Source organism: Salvelinus alpinus, chromosome 30 (assembly GCF_045679555.1).
Source record: "Salvelinus alpinus chromosome 30, SLU_Salpinus.1, whole genome shotgun sequence".
In the NCBI taxonomy this organism is placed as follows: domain Eukaryota; kingdom Metazoa; phylum Chordata; class Actinopteri; order Salmoniformes; family Salmonidae; genus Salvelinus; species Salvelinus alpinus.
In genome coordinates this window covers 34,413,655-34,433,847 of record NC_092115.1, presented here as the reverse complement: position 1 = coordinate 34,433,847, position 20,193 = coordinate 34,413,655, and the positions used below count along the sequence as shown (strand labels likewise).

The window sequence follows — 20,193 nt, the reverse complement described above, 5'->3', positions numbered from 1 at the left end:
ACCTGAGCTCGAAAAAAGGGGCTGACTACTTATGGAAATAATAATATCTGTTTTATATTTTTAAAACGTTTTGATTTGTCATTATGGGGTATTGTGTGTAGATTGCTGAGATATATATATATAAAAAAGAATAAGCCTGTAACGTAACAAAATGTAGAAAAAGTCAAGGGGTCTGATTACTTTCCGAAGTCACTGTATATATAGTACCAGTCAAAAGATTGGACACACCTACTCATTCAAGGGTTTTTCTTTATTTTTACTATTTTCTACATTGTAGAATAATAGTGAAGACATCAACACTATGAAATAACACATATGGAATCATGTAGTAACCAAAAAATTGTTAAACAAATCAAAATATATTTTATATCCTTCAAAGTAGCCACCCTTTGCCTTGATGACAGCTTTGCACACTCTTGGAATTCTCTCAACCAGCTTCACCTGGAATGCTTTTCCAGCAGTCCTGGAGGAGTTCCCACATATGCTGAGCACTTGTTGACTGCTTTTCCTTCACTCTGCGGTCCAACTCATCCCAAACCATCTCCATTGGGTTGAGGTTGGGTGGTTGTGGAGGCCAGGTCATCTGATGCAGCATTCCTTCACTCTCCATCTTGGTCAAATAGCCCTTACACAGCCTGGTGGTGTGTTGGGTCATTGTCGTGTTGAAAAACAAATGATAGACACACCTACTCATTCAAGAAAAACACTTGAATGAGTAGGTGTGTCCAAACTTTTGATTGGTATTGTATATAATGACCAAAAATATAAACTCAACATTTAAAGTTTTGGTTCCATGTTTCATGAGCTGAAATAAAAGCTCCCAGAAATGTTCCTTACGCACAAAAAGCGTATCTCTCTAAAATGTTGTACTCAAATTTGATTATATCGCTGTTAGTGAGCATTTCTCCTTTGCCAAGATTATACATCCACCTGACAGGTGTGGCATATCAAAAAGCTGATGAAACAGCATGATCATTACACAGGTGCACCTTGTGCTGGGGACAATAAAAGGACACTAAAATGTGTGGTTTTGTCACACAACACAATGCCACAGATGTCTCAAGTTTTGAAGGAGCGTGCAATTGGCATACTGACTGCAGGAATGTACACGAGCTGTTGCAGATAATTGAATGTTAATTTCTCTACCATAAGCCACCTCCAATGTCGTTTTAGAGGATTTTGCAGTATTCCAACTGGCCTTACAACCACAGACCACCACATCGGCTTCTTCACCTGCGGGATCGTTTGAGACCAGCCACTCGGACAGCTGATGAAACTGAGGAGTATTTATTTCTGTAATGAAGCCCTTTTGTGGGAAAAACTCATTCTGATTGGCTGGGCCTGGCTCCCAAGTGGGTGAGCCTATGCCCTCCCAGGCCCAACCATTGCTGCACCCCTGCTGCACCCCTGCCCAGTCGTGAAATCCATAGAATGAAATTATTTCAATTGACTGATTTCCTTATTTTTTTTAAATTTAACCTTCATTTAAGTAGGCAAGTCAGTTCAGAACAAATTATTTTTTACAATGACAGCCTACCCTAGCCAAACTAGGACTATGCTGGGCCAATTGTGCGCCGCCCTATGGGACTCTGAATCACGTCTGGATGGATTTGAACTGTAACTCAGTGAAATCTTTGAAATTGTTGCATATTGCGTTTATATTTTTCTTCATTGTCTAAATATACAGGTTTTAATTTTAATACCATTGGGATGTTCCAGAAAGCAGGATCATTATGTTAGCCAGCTAACTTTGAAAGCAGTCAAATATATCTCTTGATTTTCAGATGAATTTGTCCAAATGATCAGTGGTGGAAAATCTGTGCACCAGAGCAAAGTCCGTCGTTAGTTGTCGTATCCCACCGTCTGTTGACAAATGGTTGACAAATGCCAGTTACATTTGTCTGTCCACAAGAGATAATTATACCATGCCGATTTCATGTCTATATTTCTCAAAAACTTTAAGTTGTTTCAGATTTTCCGGGACAGCTGGCTAACTCATTGATCTTGCTTCCTCAAACAGCCCCCATGTGTCAACGGGTTCCAATGGCATGTAAAACTGTACATACCAATGGTCATAGCTCCCACCACAAATCCTTGAGCCATTACACCCATGTGGATAAGGTGCACTGACATCTTCATGCATCCACAGATCTTCAACTTGAACAGTCTGTAGCCCACGATGGTAAAGAATCCCGCCATTCCTTGAATGCAAAAAACAACAACAGAGAAAGTAGAGTACAGAATATGAAAGGACAACTGGGCCTATAGGACAATGACACTTGAAGACATACAGTCATTATCAACATCAATACAACAGTACAAAATAACAACAAATGTTGACTGTGTATAGTAGGCTACTGTATGTGCATGTTCATATCTTGCTTTCATTTGGTGATGTTATCATAGAGGTGCATGAGATAACTAAACTATGATGTATATGTGTGTGTGTGTGCGTGTGTGTGTGTTGTATACTAATCACTAATTGCAACAAAAGGATCCTCCTTTGCCTTTCGCATACAGTTTGACTCTCCTTTATCATATTCAACTGCAGACATCTTGGCTGAAATCAGAAAAATTTGGAGAGAATTACCGAGAGTTACTTTATAACATAAATCTAGAAAATATGTTATTCACAATGATTGTCTCACTACATCAATGACATTAAATAGGCTGCAAATCATATTCTTGGAAAATATTGGGATATAGGTCTCAGTATTTGAGTTTGTAAAACCTACAATACTAAATGAATGTTTAATGACTTGAAGTATAAGTTCAAATGTCAGTGACATGGTGTTCTATTGGAAAGTACAGTGAAACCTTGACGTCATCTTTACATTAGAAAATATATCGTAGATTGTAGCAATTTAACAATTCTTATCAGAGCTTGTAACAATGAGGCAATAAATATATATCATCATTCAACCATAGAAAGGCCAGTAGCCTATAAAATATAAGTTGCGGACACTTTTTGAGTGAAGGTCAAACAAAGGCAACTGTTTCTTATGAAAAAGAATTTATAATTATTAGAGAGGGATATCTGAAATTAAAATAAATATATTTTGTTACCGTTTAATTTTGTGTAGGTCTACACAGCGAGCAGACACCGTAGTGTCCTTTCATTGAGCAACTCAGTAAGCCAACATGTGACGTAAGTAACATTCAACTTTTTCCAATTAATTCTCTCACGCGTTTAGCCAAGAAAAACCTCAAACATCTCAAATTAATTGTTAAATAAAAAAAATAAAAAATAATAATAATTGTATCCCTTGTTTATGGAACACTGTCATGTCTACTCCCGCTCCCTCCAGTGCTCAACATCACCGGTCTATTGACCACCGGCCCTGGCAACCAATCTTTATGCATACCTGGCAACCTTCATTAGGCACACCTGGACTTCATCACTCCTTTATCTAGCACTCTGTTGTTGTCACCCATCAGGCAGTATTGTTTCTGGTTTATGTTCAGACGCTACTCTTGTTCCTGTAGCTACGTTTGTTTGTTTTCATTAAACTTACCACCTGCTTCCTGACTCCCTGCGTCTTTGTTACAAACACTTTATTCTGCCTTTCACAGGAGATATTGACTGGATCACCATTTCCCAGAGTGCAAAACAATACACGGAGGGAGCGGGACGGGTGACATGCAGTTCTATAACAAGTTGGCTCCAGGTTGGCTCCTCCAATGTCCGGCATCCACACAGAGAATGATAGAGATCTCTAGTGGCCAAAATGGCTATTATAGCATGGGCAGCGCCATTGAGGGTTTCCACCATGCTTCCGCCATGTCGAAGTAGTCAAAGTAGTCAATTGGGTGAGGATTCCTATGGATTCTAGTCTCAATAGAGCTCCCCATGCTGTCACAGGTGCTATAATGGCACAGATATAAATATGAGTCGTAACTATCTCTATGGGCATGCACTGCTTGCTGGAACATAAAGGGTTAGTGCTATAAGGGATCCTTGGGATGTCCATACCCTAAACTCTAACCTTAACCATAACCCTTAACTAACCTTAACCTTTTTAAATGTCAACTTCAGTGATGTCAGAGTTGGATGTCCAAAGGATATCTGCTAGCAAGGACCGAACAGAATGTACCAGAGTCAGTCGATTTGAATCTCATGATATGAAAGGATTTTCATGAATCTGATTATTTTATACAACTCACCTATCTATACTAGACCTATATATTCTACATAGATGGAACTGACTAACAGACAGACACACTTGGTTCATTAACAGTAAGCATTTCAATGTTAGTCTATACCTGTTGTCTACGAAGCATGTGACAAATAACATTTGATTTGATTTCATGCTATAATATTCTGAAATATCTATTTCTAGGCTGTTTCCTATCCATAAATAACATTTACGATTAGAGGTCTATATAGATAGGCTATAGCCTATGAATATGTATATAGAGGTCAATTAAGTAACATTTCATAAGCCTCTATATCAGTGAAGTCTATTGAGTTCAAACCTAACTAAAATGTTAATTCAGATTAACTCAGATGTTTGCAAGAAGATTTAGAGTGGCTTTAAGGGATATAGGGCCAAAATTACAACCAGATATGAGATTGACACTAGGCCTAATGAAAAAGAGAGCCACCAACTGGTGGTGGACTCCGATAGAGGTGCTGGTTTAATATATAGGTGCAACTGTCCCAGCGCCTCTGTTAGAAAGCGGATAATGACCATTAGGAGACAGATGTGCCGAACGTGCTTTATTCCACACTCAAGATAGACAGGCACACTCACACACAGCGATAGGAATTGGACCGATGGTAGTCGTCGAAGTGATAGTGTAAGTGGTCGGATGGTTAGTGACGCACTAACACACGTTAAGGAAGTCCAGGATGGAGGCTTTTCCTCAGCTTTTCCTTGGCTGACCAGCTCAGCTGACTGAGTTCCCTGGCAACCTGGTCCGTAACACAGAGGTGTGACATGGCCTCTGCCAAGGGACAATTGGGTCAGCCTGATGCGGGGGATGGTAGCCTACCTCAGCAGTAAAAGCCTACAACGTGTACATGATGGCAAAAAAAACATCAGTTCAACAAATGCTGTAATATCGGTGAGCTGCATGCTATAGTGTTTGCATTTAAACAGTTAAAATCTCAGTTATGATTTTACTTAAATTATACTAATAGGCTACTTTGCTGCTTTAAACAGGGGAATAAGAATAGGAAAAGATTATGACAAATACCAGGAAACGGAGGAATGCCTAATAACTACAGACTAAATGCTGACTATCATAGTGCTTACTCAAAAGCAGGTTTGCTTTGCTAGAATAGCACATTTAATACTGGGTTTTAGGATTTCAGAAACTCTTTTTTTCCAGAGTTAAGTCTACTCTAATGCATAATACATCATACAGGGAAGTTGTTTATTCTTCTTGATGATAACATATACAGTGAGCTCCAAAAGTATTGGAACAATGACAATTGTGGGGAAAATTGAAATTATATAATGACTATGAGGTTAATGTGCATATTTTCATCCATATCGGGTGAACCGTTTAGAAATTACAGCACTTTTGATACATAGTCCCCCAAATTTAGGGGAACTAAAGTATTGGGACAAATTCACTTATGTGTATTAAAGTAGTCAACATTTTTGTTTGTTTCCCCATTAAACAGGAAACATCTTTGACCGATCAAAATGTCCACTCTAATTCTTGCCACGACGGGACACAATCATTGATAAGTAGACTCAGACAGATTGGACTACTTAAAAATACCCCCTAGAAGACTGTCAATAGGCAAACAACATGGCCCATTTTACTGTGACCCCTTTGTCAAGAAGAATGTATGGTCAGTAGTGATGTGTCGTTTGCGAACGAACGGCTCTTTTTGAATAGACCTTTCTGGTGTGGGGAACTGAATTGCATCAGTGAAAGAGCCATTCATTTGGCTCCCTTATTTGCATACTGCTATTACTTACAAAATTATTATCCAAAGAGGGTAAATCCACACTGCAGAAACAATAAATTGTGAGAAAAGCACATCAATCTAGTTCAATGCGTAAAAAACCCTGTCATCTAATAATTTGGCCAGGTAAAAATGTATTTGAACGTGCGCTTCACAATCTGTCATAATGGTAGCCTACCTTTTGGGCTTTGCATTGGATATTTGAAAAATATTCATGTTTCTAGACCGACTTTTAAGCATTTTGAAGGAAAGTCTCGGAATGCCCACTGACTAATGGTCAGTGGTGGTATATAGAACAAATGCACACTACTATTATTGGCCAGATGGGGGCGGCATGAGGCAAGAGAAGTTAACACCGTTATCCTATAGTACACAGATAATTTAATACACTTGTTTCTAGGCTCCTCAGTGACAAGGTAAGGGATAGTATGTGCTTAGTACTGTAGTAGGTTGCTGCCCTACAGTAATCAAGCCCATGGACTTTCACACATCCAAATGTTTTCAACATTTCCCAAATTACTGTTTTTAGATCCAAAATATTTAGACTTTGGTACTTTTCCTGTGTCTACATTTCAACGCCACATCAAATCCTCTACATTGTTACCGCACTGATGTTTGTGTGGTTCAGAAAGACATTGTGGTATTAGAGATTAACAAATATCCAGAACATCCATCAATGCGCCATGAATTGTTTATTCTTGTGCGCCACCTGAAAGTTGATGTCAATGGCCTAGAGTTAGTTGCCCTTTAGAAGGATAACAGACAGTATTTCACAATACTCTTATCTTTTAGATGAAACATAGTATACCTTAAAGCAGGGACGTCAAACTCATTCCACGGACCGCAGCGTGTCTGCGGGTCTTTGTTTTTTCCTTTCAATTAAGACCTAGACAACCATGTGAGGGGAGTTCCTTACTAATTAGTGGCCTTAATTCATCAACCGAGTACAAGGGTGGAGCGAAAACCCGCAGACACTCTGCCCTCCATGGAATGAGTTTGACACGTGCCTTAAAGAGTTCACTTTTACAGGCCAATTAAATGCTCAGAAGATGAAATAGAACAACTTATCATACACAATATTCGAATCATTAGATCTTTATCACTGACCTCTGACGTAAAATAAAAATCGAAACTATATTTTTACTTTTATCAAATAAAATGTTTTTATATAGCCCTTCGTACATCAGCTGATATCTGAAAGTGCTGTACAGAAACCCAGCCTAAAACCCCAAACAGCAAGCAATGCAAGTGTAGAAGCACGGTGGCTAGGAAAAACTCCCTAGAAAGGCCAAAACCTAGGAAGAAACCTAGAGAGGAACCAGGCTATGAGGGGTGGCCAGTCCTCTTCTGGCTGTGCCGGGTGAAAATTATAACAGAACATGGCCAAGATGTTCAAATGTTCATAAATGACCAGCATGGTCAAATAATAATAATCACAGTAATTGTCGAGGGTGCAGCATCTCAGGAGTAAATGTCAGTTGGCTTTTCATAGCCGATCATTAAGAGTATCTCTACCCACTCCTGCGGTCTCTAGAGAGTTGAAAACAGCAGGTCTGGGACAGGTAGGACGTCCGGTGAACAGGTCAGGGTTCCATAGCCGCAGGCAGAACAGTTGAAACTGGAGCAGCAACACGGCCAGGTGGACTGGGGACAGCAAGGAGTCATCATGTCAGGTCGTCCTGAGACATGGTCCTAGGGCTCAGGTCCTCCGAGAGAGAGAAAGAAAGAGAGAAAGAGAGAATTAGAGAGAGCATACTTAAATTCACACAGGACACCGGATAAGACAGGAGAAGTACTCCAGATATAACAAACTGACCCTAGCCCCCCGACACATAAACTAATGCAGCATAAATACTAGAGGCTGAGACAGGAGGGGTCAGGAGACACTGTGGCCCCATCCGATGATACCCCCGGACAGGGCCAAACAAGAAGGATATAACCCCACCCACTTTGCCAAGGCACAGCTCCCACACCACTAGAGGGATATCTTCGACCACCACCTTACCATCCTGAGACAAGGCCGAGTATAGCCCACAAAGATCTCCGCCACGGCACAACCCAAGGGGGGGCGCCAACCCAGACAGGAAGATCACGTCAGTGACTCAACCCACTCAAGTGACGCACCCCACCTAGGGACGGCATGAAAGAGCACCAGTAAGCCAGTGACTCAGCCCCTGTAATAGGGTTAGAGGCAGAGAATCCCAGTGGAGAGAGGGGAACCGGCCAGGCAGAGACAGCAAGGGCGGTTCGTTGCTTCAGAGCCTTTCCGTTCACCTTCACACTCCTGGGCCAGACTACACTCAATCATAGGACCTACTGAAGAGATGAGTCTTCAATAAAGACTTAAAGGTTGAGACTGAGTCTGTGTCTCTCACATGGGTAGGCAGACCATTCCATAAAAATTGAGATCTATAAGAGAAAGCCCTGCCTCCAGCTGTTTGCTTAGAAATTCTAGGGACAATTAGGAGGCCTGTGTCTTGTGACCGTAGCGTACGTGAAGGTATGTACGGCAGGACCAACTCGGAAAGATAGGTAGGAGCAAGCCCATGTAACGCTTTGTAGGTTAACAGTAAAACCTTGAAATCAGCCCTTGCCTTAACAGGAAGCCAGTGTAGGGAGGCTAGCACTGGAGTAATATGATCAAATGTTGGGGTTCTAGTCAGGATTCTAGCAGCCCTATTTAGCACTAACTGAAGTTTATTTAGTGCTTTATCCGGGTAGCCGGATAGTAGAGCATTGCAGTAGTCTAACCTAGAAGTAACAAAAGCATGGATTAATTTTTATGCATAATTTTTGGACAGAAAATTTCAGATTTTTGCAATGTTATGTAGATGGAAAAAAGCTGTCCTTGAAACAGTCTTGATATGTTCGTCAAAAGAGAGATCAGGGTCCAGAGTAACGCCGAGGTCCTTCACAGTTCTATTTGAGACGACTTTACAACCATCAAGATTAATTGTCAGATTTAACAGAAGATCTCGTCACACCCAAAATAGAGATATTAATGTACTGTAAGGCCTAAGGGTGTGTATGTAAATTCAGTCTGGAGTGCCAGAGTGTGCTCTGGTCGTTCGTAAATTCAGAGCGTTGTCAGATTGTCCATTAGTTGTTCAGAGCGTCCTGACCTCACAACGGCGTTCACGCACCCAATCTAACGTTGGCTAGCTTGCTAGCTACTTCCAGATACAAATAAGAGAACACCTCACATTTTACTCACCCTAGCAGAGCTGGTTAGGCTGTTTTCATGTTATCCAGAGCGTTGGTGACTGGAGCTGTGCTGCTGGCAACAATTTAATTTCGCTATTTTGCCAACGTTTACTGACATCGGCCATATTCAAGTGTTGAGTGTTCGTAAATTCATCAGTTATTCTGCGCTCTGGCACATTCAGATGAGAGTGCTCTGAAATCGGAGTAGATAGCCAAAGTGAATTTACGAACGCACCCTAGACTGATTCAGCGGATTTACGTTTACTATGTTACATCTACTTTATGAAACCAGGCTGTTGAATCCAGGGGGTGGAAGATCAGCACAATATGGGGATTGAAATTTAAAGGCAATATTCTGGCATTCCCGGAGACTGCATTCAACAGCAAATGATGCAAATGTCAGCTAAATCATAAATAACCCTTTACATTTTAACACGGATCTTCCAGCACTACGGATTGAATCTAGCCCAAAAGCTACTTACTTATATCCCTTTCATACACAGACCAAAATCCCACTAATTGACCATGCCTGCATTTTAATAAAATATTTTGTTGTATATCTGAAATGGGTAGAGGGTAAAAAACATTTAAAATAAAAGCCACATATACCTAATTCATTGCGGTATGTTGCTTGAAAGGCATTTGATTTTTATATCCCCATTGCTTTTGCTGGGATGGAACAAGATACATTCAACTTTGACCAAGCCATCATCCCAAGCCATCAAGACCCACGCCCTACTCTATTGGCTGTTCGATAGCCAATGTGCTCTCAGCAACGCTTTCACCACTGCGTTTGAGTAGAAGCAGTCATCCTGCCACAGTGCCGCGTGCAACCAGCTAGTACAGTCATCACACGTGTGAGACACTGATGCTGTTTTCTGTTAGAAACATGCACAGCTGAGGGAAGGGGTGCATGGTTCGCTTTTGAAATACTTTCTCTCTCCAATAAGAATTATCTCCTCAGAATCTACTGATTCGGTCACTCATCTGTAGAATGTTTTTGAATTTCCCCTGCATGCTTGCGTTCAGTTCGTTCAGTTTCCCAATATGTCTGTTACATCGGCAAGGAGACACATTTTATTTTCATTACAAAAAAAGTCAACCAAGTCTGTTGTATTTATATCCATTGTGAATGACAACAGTTCCTCTCTCAATGCAAAAAATCTTTCCTACACTCCCACTCCATAACCACCAAGCCTCGGTGTGAAATAGAACATTGTCATGCTCTGATTCCATATCTTCACATAGTTTTGTGAACAGGCATGTGTGCAGTGGATGTGGTTTGATGTAGTTTACAGTCTGTTGTGGAAAATTCGATCCAAAGATTAAGGCAGAGAATATTTAATGATATAATAAAAAAAATCTTTAATATGAGCAGCTGCAGGGGAGATCCACCACTGATTTCACGGGGAAGAACTAAAGGATGAAATGGTTACTTGTCCCTTATATAGTGAGAGGTGATAATATAATCATATTATTTACACAACAGTTCATTCAATTCAACAGTTTAGGAACACAATGGCCTTGTGTTAGGGTGCAGACATACCGTGAGTCTATGAAAGGCATAACATCACAGTACAACACAGAACATATCCCTTGAGAAGTTACATCTGCTCACCTCAAATTCTGCCACCACAATTCCCCCTTTGATGCCATGAAAACTATGGGCATCACCATACATGACATATCTGAGAGTTGTCAGACAGAATTGAAAACCTTTTGGTTTCAGAGAAATTGGCATTTTACACAGAAAAGGGTGGTCTGCGTGAAACTCTGAAAAGGTAATTTAATGATAACAATCCAGGGAAAAGGGAGGTTCATAGAGATCAGGGTCATTTCGAGGGAAGCAGGTACTATCATATCCATTAGGGTAATTTGGATCCCCATTAAAGGGTGAAACAGTGGCAACACTCTAAGTGTTCATGCTTGTTTTATTAAAACTGAACACTATAACAAAAATAAACAAGAGAATAACCGAAACAGTCCTGTAAGGTGAAAACACTAAACAGAAATTAACTACCCACAAAAACCATGTGGGAAAAAGCTACCTAAGTATGGTTCCAAATCAGAGACAACGATAGACAGCTGTCCCTGATTGAGAACCACACCCGGCCAAAACGAAGAAATACAAAACATAGAAAAAAGAACATAGAATGCCCACCCAAATCACACCCTGACCAAACCAAAATAGAGACATAAACAGCTCTCTACGGTTAGGGCGTGACACAACTTCCCACTAAGACAGGTGGGAAAAAAGGCTACCTATGTATGGTTCCCAATCAGAGACAACGATAGACAGCTGTCCCTGATTGAGAACCATACCCGGCCAAAACATAGAAAATCATAGAAATACAAAACATAGAATGCCCACCCCAACTCACGCCCTGACCAAACCAAAAGAGAGACATAAAAAGGATCTCTAAGGTCAGGGCGTGACAGTACCCCCCTCCCTAAAGGTGCGGACTCCGGCCGCAAAACCTAAACCTATAGGGGAGGGTCTGGGTGGGCATCTATCCGCGGCGGCGGCTCAGGTGCGGGACGCAGACCCCGCTCCACCGCTGGCTCACCCCACTTTGGTGGCACCTCTGGTGCGGGGACCCTCACCGCCGACCCCGGACTGGGGACCCTCGTTGCGGTCCCCGGACTGGGGACCCTCGTTGCGGTCCCCGGACTGGGCGCCCTCGCTGCGGGCCCCGGACTGGGCGCCCTCGCTGCGGGCCCCGGACTGGAAGGCCGTCGCTGCGGGCCTCGGACTGGAGGCCGTCGCTGCGGGCCCCGGACTGGAGGCCGTCGCTGCGGGCCCCGGACTGGAGGCCGTCTCTGGAGGCCCCGGGCTGGAGGCCGTCTCTGGAGGCCCCGGGCTGGAGGCCGTCTCTGGAGGCCCCGGGCTGGAGGCCGTCTCTGGAGGCTCCGGGCTGGAGACAGTCTCTGGAGGCTCCGGGCTGGAGACCGTCTCTGGAGTGGAGAGACACACAGGAGGCCTGGCTCTGGGAGCAGGCACAAGACTCACCAGGCTGGGGAGACATACAGGAGGCTTCTTCCTTGGCTGAGGCACCGCATCTGTCACGGCCGTTGGAAAAAGAGGACCAAGGTGCAGCGTGGTGAGCGTACATTTTCTTTATTAAATCAAAATGACGCCGAACAAAACAATAAACACTACAAAAACAAACCGTGAAGCTCAAAGGCTATGTGCCCTAAACAAAGTCAACTTCCCACCAAGACAGGTGGGAAAAAAGGAGACAACGATATACAGTCAGATAGACAGACAACGATAGACAATCAGAGACAACGATAGACAGCTGTCACTGATTGAGAACCATACCCGGCCAAAACATAGAAATAGAAAATCATAGAAACACAAAACATAGAATGCCCACCCCATTAACACTCAACTAGTATAAGCTCTTACGAAGGTCTACAGAACAAGAAATACTTTTCAGTGAGAAAACAGAAATCCAATTTAGATTAAAATACATTTAAAATACTTCTGTTTTCAAAAATGTGGCCTACGACGCAATTCCCGTGATAATTTTAAGAAGAACAAAAACTACTTAGCCTACATGTGAACAACACTGCAGAAACTTCGGGCATCTTCCCAAGTAAGGAGCCTTAGTTTTGTTGTTTAGCTACTTCAAGAGATCTAGGGTCTGTCACTCGAAGTCCACATCTTCCAATGCATTGTGGAAAAGTCTGCCAAAATTAGTATGACATCTGGGCATTTAAAGTATTCTCGATTTTTGAAATGTTGCATATTATTAAACATAATGTTTTCACATACTCAAATGGCCTACTATTTAAAACGCAGGTATGGGTATTCGGACACGACCAGTGACTTCTCCCAGCAGTAGCATAATATGGGCGGCACCAGAAAACAAAGGCACAACCCTCAAAATGGAGCTTGACACAGGATCTGCAGTGTCTATAACTGTCTACAATGAGCATTTCAAGGTTATCAAGCTGAAGAAAACAAATGTGTTGCTGAAGACATACTCAAGAGAGAGATTGATCCCAATGGGGGTTTTGCAGATCAGAGTGAGCTATGACGAGCAAAAAGTGCAGCAGTATGTAGTGCCTGGAACTATTCCCCCATTATTTGTCAGAGAATGGCTGTCCAAAATAAAATGTAAATGGTGTGACTTGAAAATGCATAATTAACATTTCCCAGAAAAAGGCACAGACCAAACACTGAAACACTTGCTGAAGAAATATGACCGTTTTCAGTAATCAGATGGGAACGGCCAAAGGATTCACAGCCAAGCTCGTACTGAGAAAAGATGCAAACCCACAATTCTGCAAAGCAGGATCTGTTCTGTAATCCCTGAGACAAAAGGTGAAAGCAGACTTTTTTTTGTTTGTTGCTGAATTCCTGTTGATTTTAGGAGGAGGGGCAGGGGGTTAGTTGCCGAGAGGCTGGTGTGTTTTGTCAGTGACTCAAGTTACACATCGCTCAGGATGTCTGTGGTTTTCTTTTGAACGTTGTTTGGGAACGAGGTCGGAAGAGAATACAAAGGGAGAGTAAAACAACAACAGATGTAGAGATCTGTAGCCTACACAAGGTTTGAATGTTACAAAAGTCGTAGGTTGAGAAACATGGCTCTGACTTGGTAGTATACAACTAAGACCAGAAGTGACTTTTTCGTAGCAGGTTAGGAGAACTTACGCAGCAGGTTAGAAGAATTAACGTAGCAGGTTAGGAGAACTTACACAGCAGGTTAGAATAATTAATGTAGCAGGTTAGGAGAACTTACGCAGCAGGTTAGAATAATTAATGTAGCAGGTTAGGAAAACTTATGCAGCAGGTTAGAATAATTCATGTAGCCGGTTAGGAGAATTAGGTTAAGGTTAGGAGAAGAGTTAGCTAAAATGCTCTCCTAACCTGCTACGAAAAGTCACTTCTAGTCACAATGAAGAAACATAGAAACAACAAAAGTCTATGGATGGTTTAAAGGAGCATGGCCATTATAGTTGTATGCCTCTATCCATAAAATCATCAGATTTAATCAAAGGCTTTAAATAGTTGCAAATAGATGGCATGACCATTTTGGGGTTCTTGTTTTGTTTTTGCACTCATGCCTTGTTAGGGATTCAGGAGGACTTGGGGATATCTTGGGTATGTGCATGTCTTCTTCAATCTTACCTCTCTTCTCAATGATCTTGTTTTGGGGCTGGCTCCACTGCTCTTTATGGTATGATACAGCATAAAGGCCCAAAATGCAACACTATTACAAATCTGAGAGAGGTTCTCTCTACACATGTGATCTATTAAGTTTTTTCTATCTCAAAATCTCTCTGTAGGCTCCTAACTGAAAACAGCTGAAACCTGCATGGTCCTGGCCCTGAGCCGTCTAAATACATATGCTTGAGGCAGAGCTATGTTTAAACAATGCTTTTCCTTGATAATAATATTCTAGACATGTTTCATAGAAACATTGCAAGAACATTCCTGTGTCCTGTTTAGAGGGTTAGGAGAATATTCCATCAACGTCACACCAAACATACAATATAAGATATTAATGTTCTATTAAAGTTTCATGGGAAAGTCCAACATATCTGAGCATTCTGTGCTATTAAATGAAGTGTCAAAAAACAACAACAATGCTTACATCCTTACTGAGTCTGTAAAAGTTCTTAGTGCTTAGAATACTAATGGTACTCTCACTGTGAAAGGAATGGGGGAGGAGCATGAGTCATGGGTATTGAAAAGACAAAATACACTTCAGCTGAGGGCGCAGATGTGCTCTGAAAGAACGAAGAGGAAAGGAAAATGGGCTTTCTGCTGCCGATCCTTCTGGCTCTGTTAGCCTCTGTCTTGGGGGGACTCTACCTCCTGGGGGCCTTCAGGTGGTGTCGACCAGGGGAACCCCCCCTGGACCGGGGCCCCATCCCCTGGCTGGGCCATGTCCTTGAGTTCCGCAGGGATACAGCAAAGTTCCTGGAGAGGATGAAGAGGAAGCATGGGGATATTTTCACTGTGCAGCTGGGAGGATTCTACTTCACATTCCTTATGGACCCTCGGTCCTTCGGGACGATTGTGAAGGAGGCCCGCACCAAACTGGACTTCAGCAAGTTTGCACAAAATCTGGTTCAGAAAGTGTTTGGTTACCACTCCGACCACAGGTTTCCTCAGATGTCCAGCAACAAGCACCTGATGGGGGATGGTTTAGTGGTCATGACACAGGCTATGATGAGCAACCTACAGAATCTGATGCTGCACAATGTAGGGACAGAGGATAATAACCATATGACCTGGAATGAGGACGGTCTGTTCAGCTACAGCTACAACATTGTCTTCAGGGCAGGTTACCTGGCTCTGTTCGGTAATGAGACACCAAAATCCACAGAGAGCATAGAGAAAGCCAGAGAGGTCGACAGAGTGGAGTCCCAGGAGCTCTTCCTTGAGTTCCGTAAGTATGACCAGCTCTTCCCCAATCTGGCCTATGGGGTCCTGCCTCCATGGGAGAAGAGAGAGGCGGAGAGGCTGAAGAGGCTGTTCTGGAACATGCTGTCAGTGCAGAAGGTGAAGACCAAGGAGAACATCAGTGTCTGGGTGCGCGAGCAGCAGCAGGATAGGGAGGAGCACGGTATGGAAGACTTCATGCAGGACAGGTACATGTTTCTTCTCCTTTGGGCCTCACAGGGCAACACAGGCCCTACTGCCTTCTGGCTGCTCTTCTACCTCATGAAGCACCCAGACGCAATGGGGGCCGTGAAGAAGGAGGTGGATGAGGTGCTGAAGGAGACAGGCCAGGAGGGGAAGCACGAAGGTCCCTTTATCGATCTAACCCGGGACATGCTACAAAAGACGCCAATCCTGGACAGCGCCGTGGAGGAGACCCTCCGCCTCACCACCGCCCCCGTCCTCACCAGGGCCGTGCTCCAGGACATGTCCCTCAAGATGGCCGACGGAAGCGAGTACCGTATCAGAGAAGGAGACAGAGTAGCCCTGTTTCCTTACACTGCCGTCCAGATGGACCCGGAGGTCCACCCGGACCCACTCACCTACAAGTATGACCGCTTCCTGACCGCAGATGGGGGTAAAAAGACTGACTTTTACAAAGGTGGGAAAAAAATTAAATACTACAACATGCCGTGGGGTGCTGGGATCACTATGTGCCCAGGACGCTTCTTCGCCACCAACGAGTTGAAGCAGTTTGTCTTCCTCATGCTCACATACTTTGATTTTGAGCTCAAGAACCCAGATGAAAAGATACCTGATATTGACACCAAGCGCTGGGGCTTTGGGTCCATGCAGCCAAAAAGAGACATCCAGTTTAGATACAGACTTAGGTTTTAAAACTGAGTGACTGACAAACCAGCCTTTGACAACGCTTTGAGTGTAAACTTCCATCTCACGAGCTGTTAATCTAATTTTGATTATTATAAACTATCTTGTGCCTAAACAAAAATTTGTCTAGAGTACATAGTACAGCAACAAGTGGCACAGTATTAAAATAACTGCATATAATTGTTTTGTTTATTCAGAGAGGAAAAATGATCTACTTTTTCTGTCTTTGAAAATGTCTGGAATGTTTATGCTTAGACTCAGCTGGAAATATTACATTTTGAATTTGAAATCAGGTACTATATAATATTTTTGAGTGATGAGTCATGAGGAAATGGTTTGCAGATAGTATTAGAAACATGTAGGAGACGTGTAGGAGACGTATTCTACAAGAAACAATATCACTCCCTAAAAACACAATCCTTGGTAGCTTTTCTGAATTCACAGATAAATTGGTCCGCATGGAAAATTTCAGGCATTGAAACCGTAAATGACTTGATAATTGGAAATACATTTATTTCCATGATTACATTAAAAAGCAATTTTAGATTGACCAAGGTAGATATTTTCAAATACATCACAAAATGTATATTTCAAATCTTTTGGGCATCAGAGTAATCTTGAGGGAATCCTATTTGAGTCAGAAAAGGATATTCATATGATAGGTAAGCTATATAAAACTTTGCAGAGAGCCTATCCAACTGACAATCTCTGAGAAAAAAATATAAACTATTGGATCCAAGACTTAAAAGGAACTGATATTGGCACACGATGGAGGGAATGTTGGAACATAGCTAATGAAATTACAGTTAATGAAAATGTACGCTTTATTCAGTATAAACTAAAGTATAGAATGCATTATACAGGAGACAAAATTCACGAATTCTACAGTACAATGGCAGAATCATGTCTTAATTATAAAACTAACAATGACTCAATGATCCATGCTTTCTGGGAATGTTATAACGTCCAAAAGTTATAGGAAGTATTACAATGTACATTTACTTTAAATCTGTCTGTCCGCATATTTAAAGACATGGCATATGAGAGTGCAGTGAGATACCCAGTGATGTAAAGTACTTAAATACAAATATTCTAAAGTACTACTGACAACCAAAAGTACTTGTTACATTTTGAATGCTTAGCAGGACAGGAAAATAGTCCAATTCACACACATGAAAATGGTCCAACATCCCTGGTCCTTCCTATTGCCTCTGATCGGGCACATTCACTAAACACACATGCTTCATGTGTGATGTCTGAGTGTTGGAGTGTTCTCCTGGCTATCTGTGAATAAAAAAACAAGAAAATGGTGCCATCTGGTTGGCTTAATATAAGGAATTTGAAATATTTTATATTTTTACTTTTGATACTTTAAGTATATTTGAGCAATTACATTTACTTTTGATACTTAAGTATATTTAAAACAAAATACTTTTAGACTTTTACTCAAGCAGTATTTGTTCCTGGGTAACTTTCACTTTTACTTGAGTCATTTTCTATTAAGGTATCTTTACTTTTACTGAAGTATGACAATTGGGTACTTTTTCCACCCCTGGAGATACCCAATGAGTTGGACAATACTTTTCTTGTCAATCTTCTTGAAAAAATATATACTTAACTGGAAATCAACTAACCTTCCATCCTTAACACAATGGAAATGTCAAATGCTTTCTTATCTAAATGTTGAAAGTGTGTGGGCAATGGAGAGAAACAAAATGGTGCAGTTGGAGGCCATGTTGCCAGAGAGTGATGCTGGGGGGTGAGCTTGTGTGTCAGGGAAGGTGTGATGCGGTTGATAAAATCTTACAACAACAAAAAAAGAAACACACAGATGTTCAAAACCAATTCCATGTAGGAGATGAATTTACATGTATTTAAAGCTACTGTGTGTACTATATTCTTGCTTTTATGATCTTTTTAGTCTGGTTCAGTCATATTCTGACCCTCAAGGACAGCCTATGATTGTGCCAAAAATGTGTACTATAATAATCATTGCTGTTTTTATAACATTGTAATGTCAAGCATTGAATCTTTGTGTTTTTCCTCCTGTCAAATGTAATAAAATATCCTTATAAAGTATTGGTTGTGGTATAAGTGATATACCCCTTTCATACACAGACACAAATCCCACTTTTTTTTACCATCCCACCTTTTTTTAAACCTGCGTTTTTGTATATCTGAAAGGGGTAGGGGGTAAGAAAACATGGTATATTAAATCCCACCTCGAGTCCAAGTCATGAAGCCTGCATTTTTAGACCCTGTAACCAAAATAAAGGTATCGGGTCTTATTCCAACCTCATAGTGTGGAAATATATATAAAACACAGGGAAATCATGTTTTTAACTGCACTGGGCTTTTAATAAAAATGTTTTGCTTGTCTATGGGCACCCTCATGCATCTGGTTTTCAGGGGAAATAGAAAGAGAGCCTGTGATGCGATTTCCCGCTTTCGAGCATTAACAAGGTGACACTCCATCTTAACTCCTCCTCCACATTTACTGGATCGGTTCAACAGTGCAGAAGAGAACCTCCCCCGACAGTATTTTTTCTCGTCAGGACCAGAAAGAAAGAAACGCCGCTCAGATGTTTCTTTTACACCTGCTATGTTAGGTTAATCGACAGATAACAGGTTTGACGTGTTAAGCTAGACCCACTTAGTTTCCACCACAAAACACCAGAAAATTGTCAAAAAAAGTAGTTACCAACTCACCAGCTTTTACACTACTATTTGACTAAAAAAATATCTCAAGAATAGTTTCACCATGTTAAATAGAGTTCAGTTCATGTAACAGGGTTGAACTTAAAATGAGCGAAAGACGTAAATTATTCACTGATCACATGAAATAAATAATAATATTCCGAAATGACTTAGTCAATACAACAAAATAACTAGGGATTTAAAATAGTGATAATTGTATTTTTTTAAGTTTTGGGGGTTAAGTGGGTCAAAATCTTCCTTGAAGTCACAGAGGATGCACGGAGGGACATGCGGAAATTTGGCACTTTAGCAAGTCCTTATTCATATTAAAAAACAGATTTATTGAATTCTCAATGTGGTCTATATTAAAGGGCACTTCATGTAATATAACAGGCTTTTAAAATTCAATTTTGGTGCACAATTTCTACTTAACACATCAAAGGGACACAAAAGACACTGTTTTCGTGGAACGACCCATATAAAGTATCTTTAGAAAGTATTGACAACCCTTGATTTTTTCTACTTTTTGTTGAATTACAAAGTGGGGTTAAAATGGATATAATTGTCTTTTTTTGTCAACAATCTACACAACATACTCTGTAATGTCAAAGTGGAAATGTTTTTTAAAACTTGTTTTTTAACTAATGAGAACATTACAAAAAAATAATTTATAGACTGCAAGAAATCCAAACAGATGTAATATTTGACTAAATAAAATATAATTGTAAAGCCCTAGTTATTTTGTTGCTTTTCCAAAGTCATTTCGGAAGATTATTATTTATTTAATGTGATTAATAAATAAAAAAATGATTCAAGCTCTGTCAAGTTGGTTGTTGATCATTGCTAGACAGACATGTTCAAGTCTTGCCATAGATTTTCAAGCAGATATAAGTCAAAACTGTAACTAGGCAACTGAGTTAGGAATGACGCCTGTATCTTTGTATACACCATCCAAAGGCTAATGAATAACTTCACCATACTCACTTTTAATTTTTTACAAATCTATCAATCAGTGCCCTTGTTTGTTAGGCATTGGAAAACGTCTCTGGACTTTGTGGTTAAATCTGTGCTAGAAATTCACTTC

General features: G+C 41.2%; 1 protein-coding gene across 1 annotated transcript; it reads left to right on the top strand.

Moving 5' to 3' along the window:
* The first annotated feature begins 14,848 nt into the window (after positions 1 to 14,848).
* LOC139560060 (5-beta-cholestane-3-alpha,7-alpha-diol 12-alpha-hydroxylase-like) lies at positions 14,849 to 18,491 on the top strand. The gene has a single exon (XM_071376552.1). It carries the CDS (start codon positions 14,892 to 14,894, stop codon positions 16,419 to 16,421), a length of 1,530 nt encoding a protein of 509 aa, XP_071232653.1. The 5' UTR covers positions 14,849 to 14,891; the 3' UTR covers positions 16,422 to 18,491.
* Positions 18,492 to 20,193: the final 1,702 nt, after the last annotated feature.

Excerpts from the sequence above, each read along its gene's own strand:
- LOC139560060 (XM_071376552.1), top strand. The coding sequence starts at position 14,892 with ATGGGCTTTCTGCTGCCGATCCTTCTGGCTCTGTTAGCCTCTGTCTTG.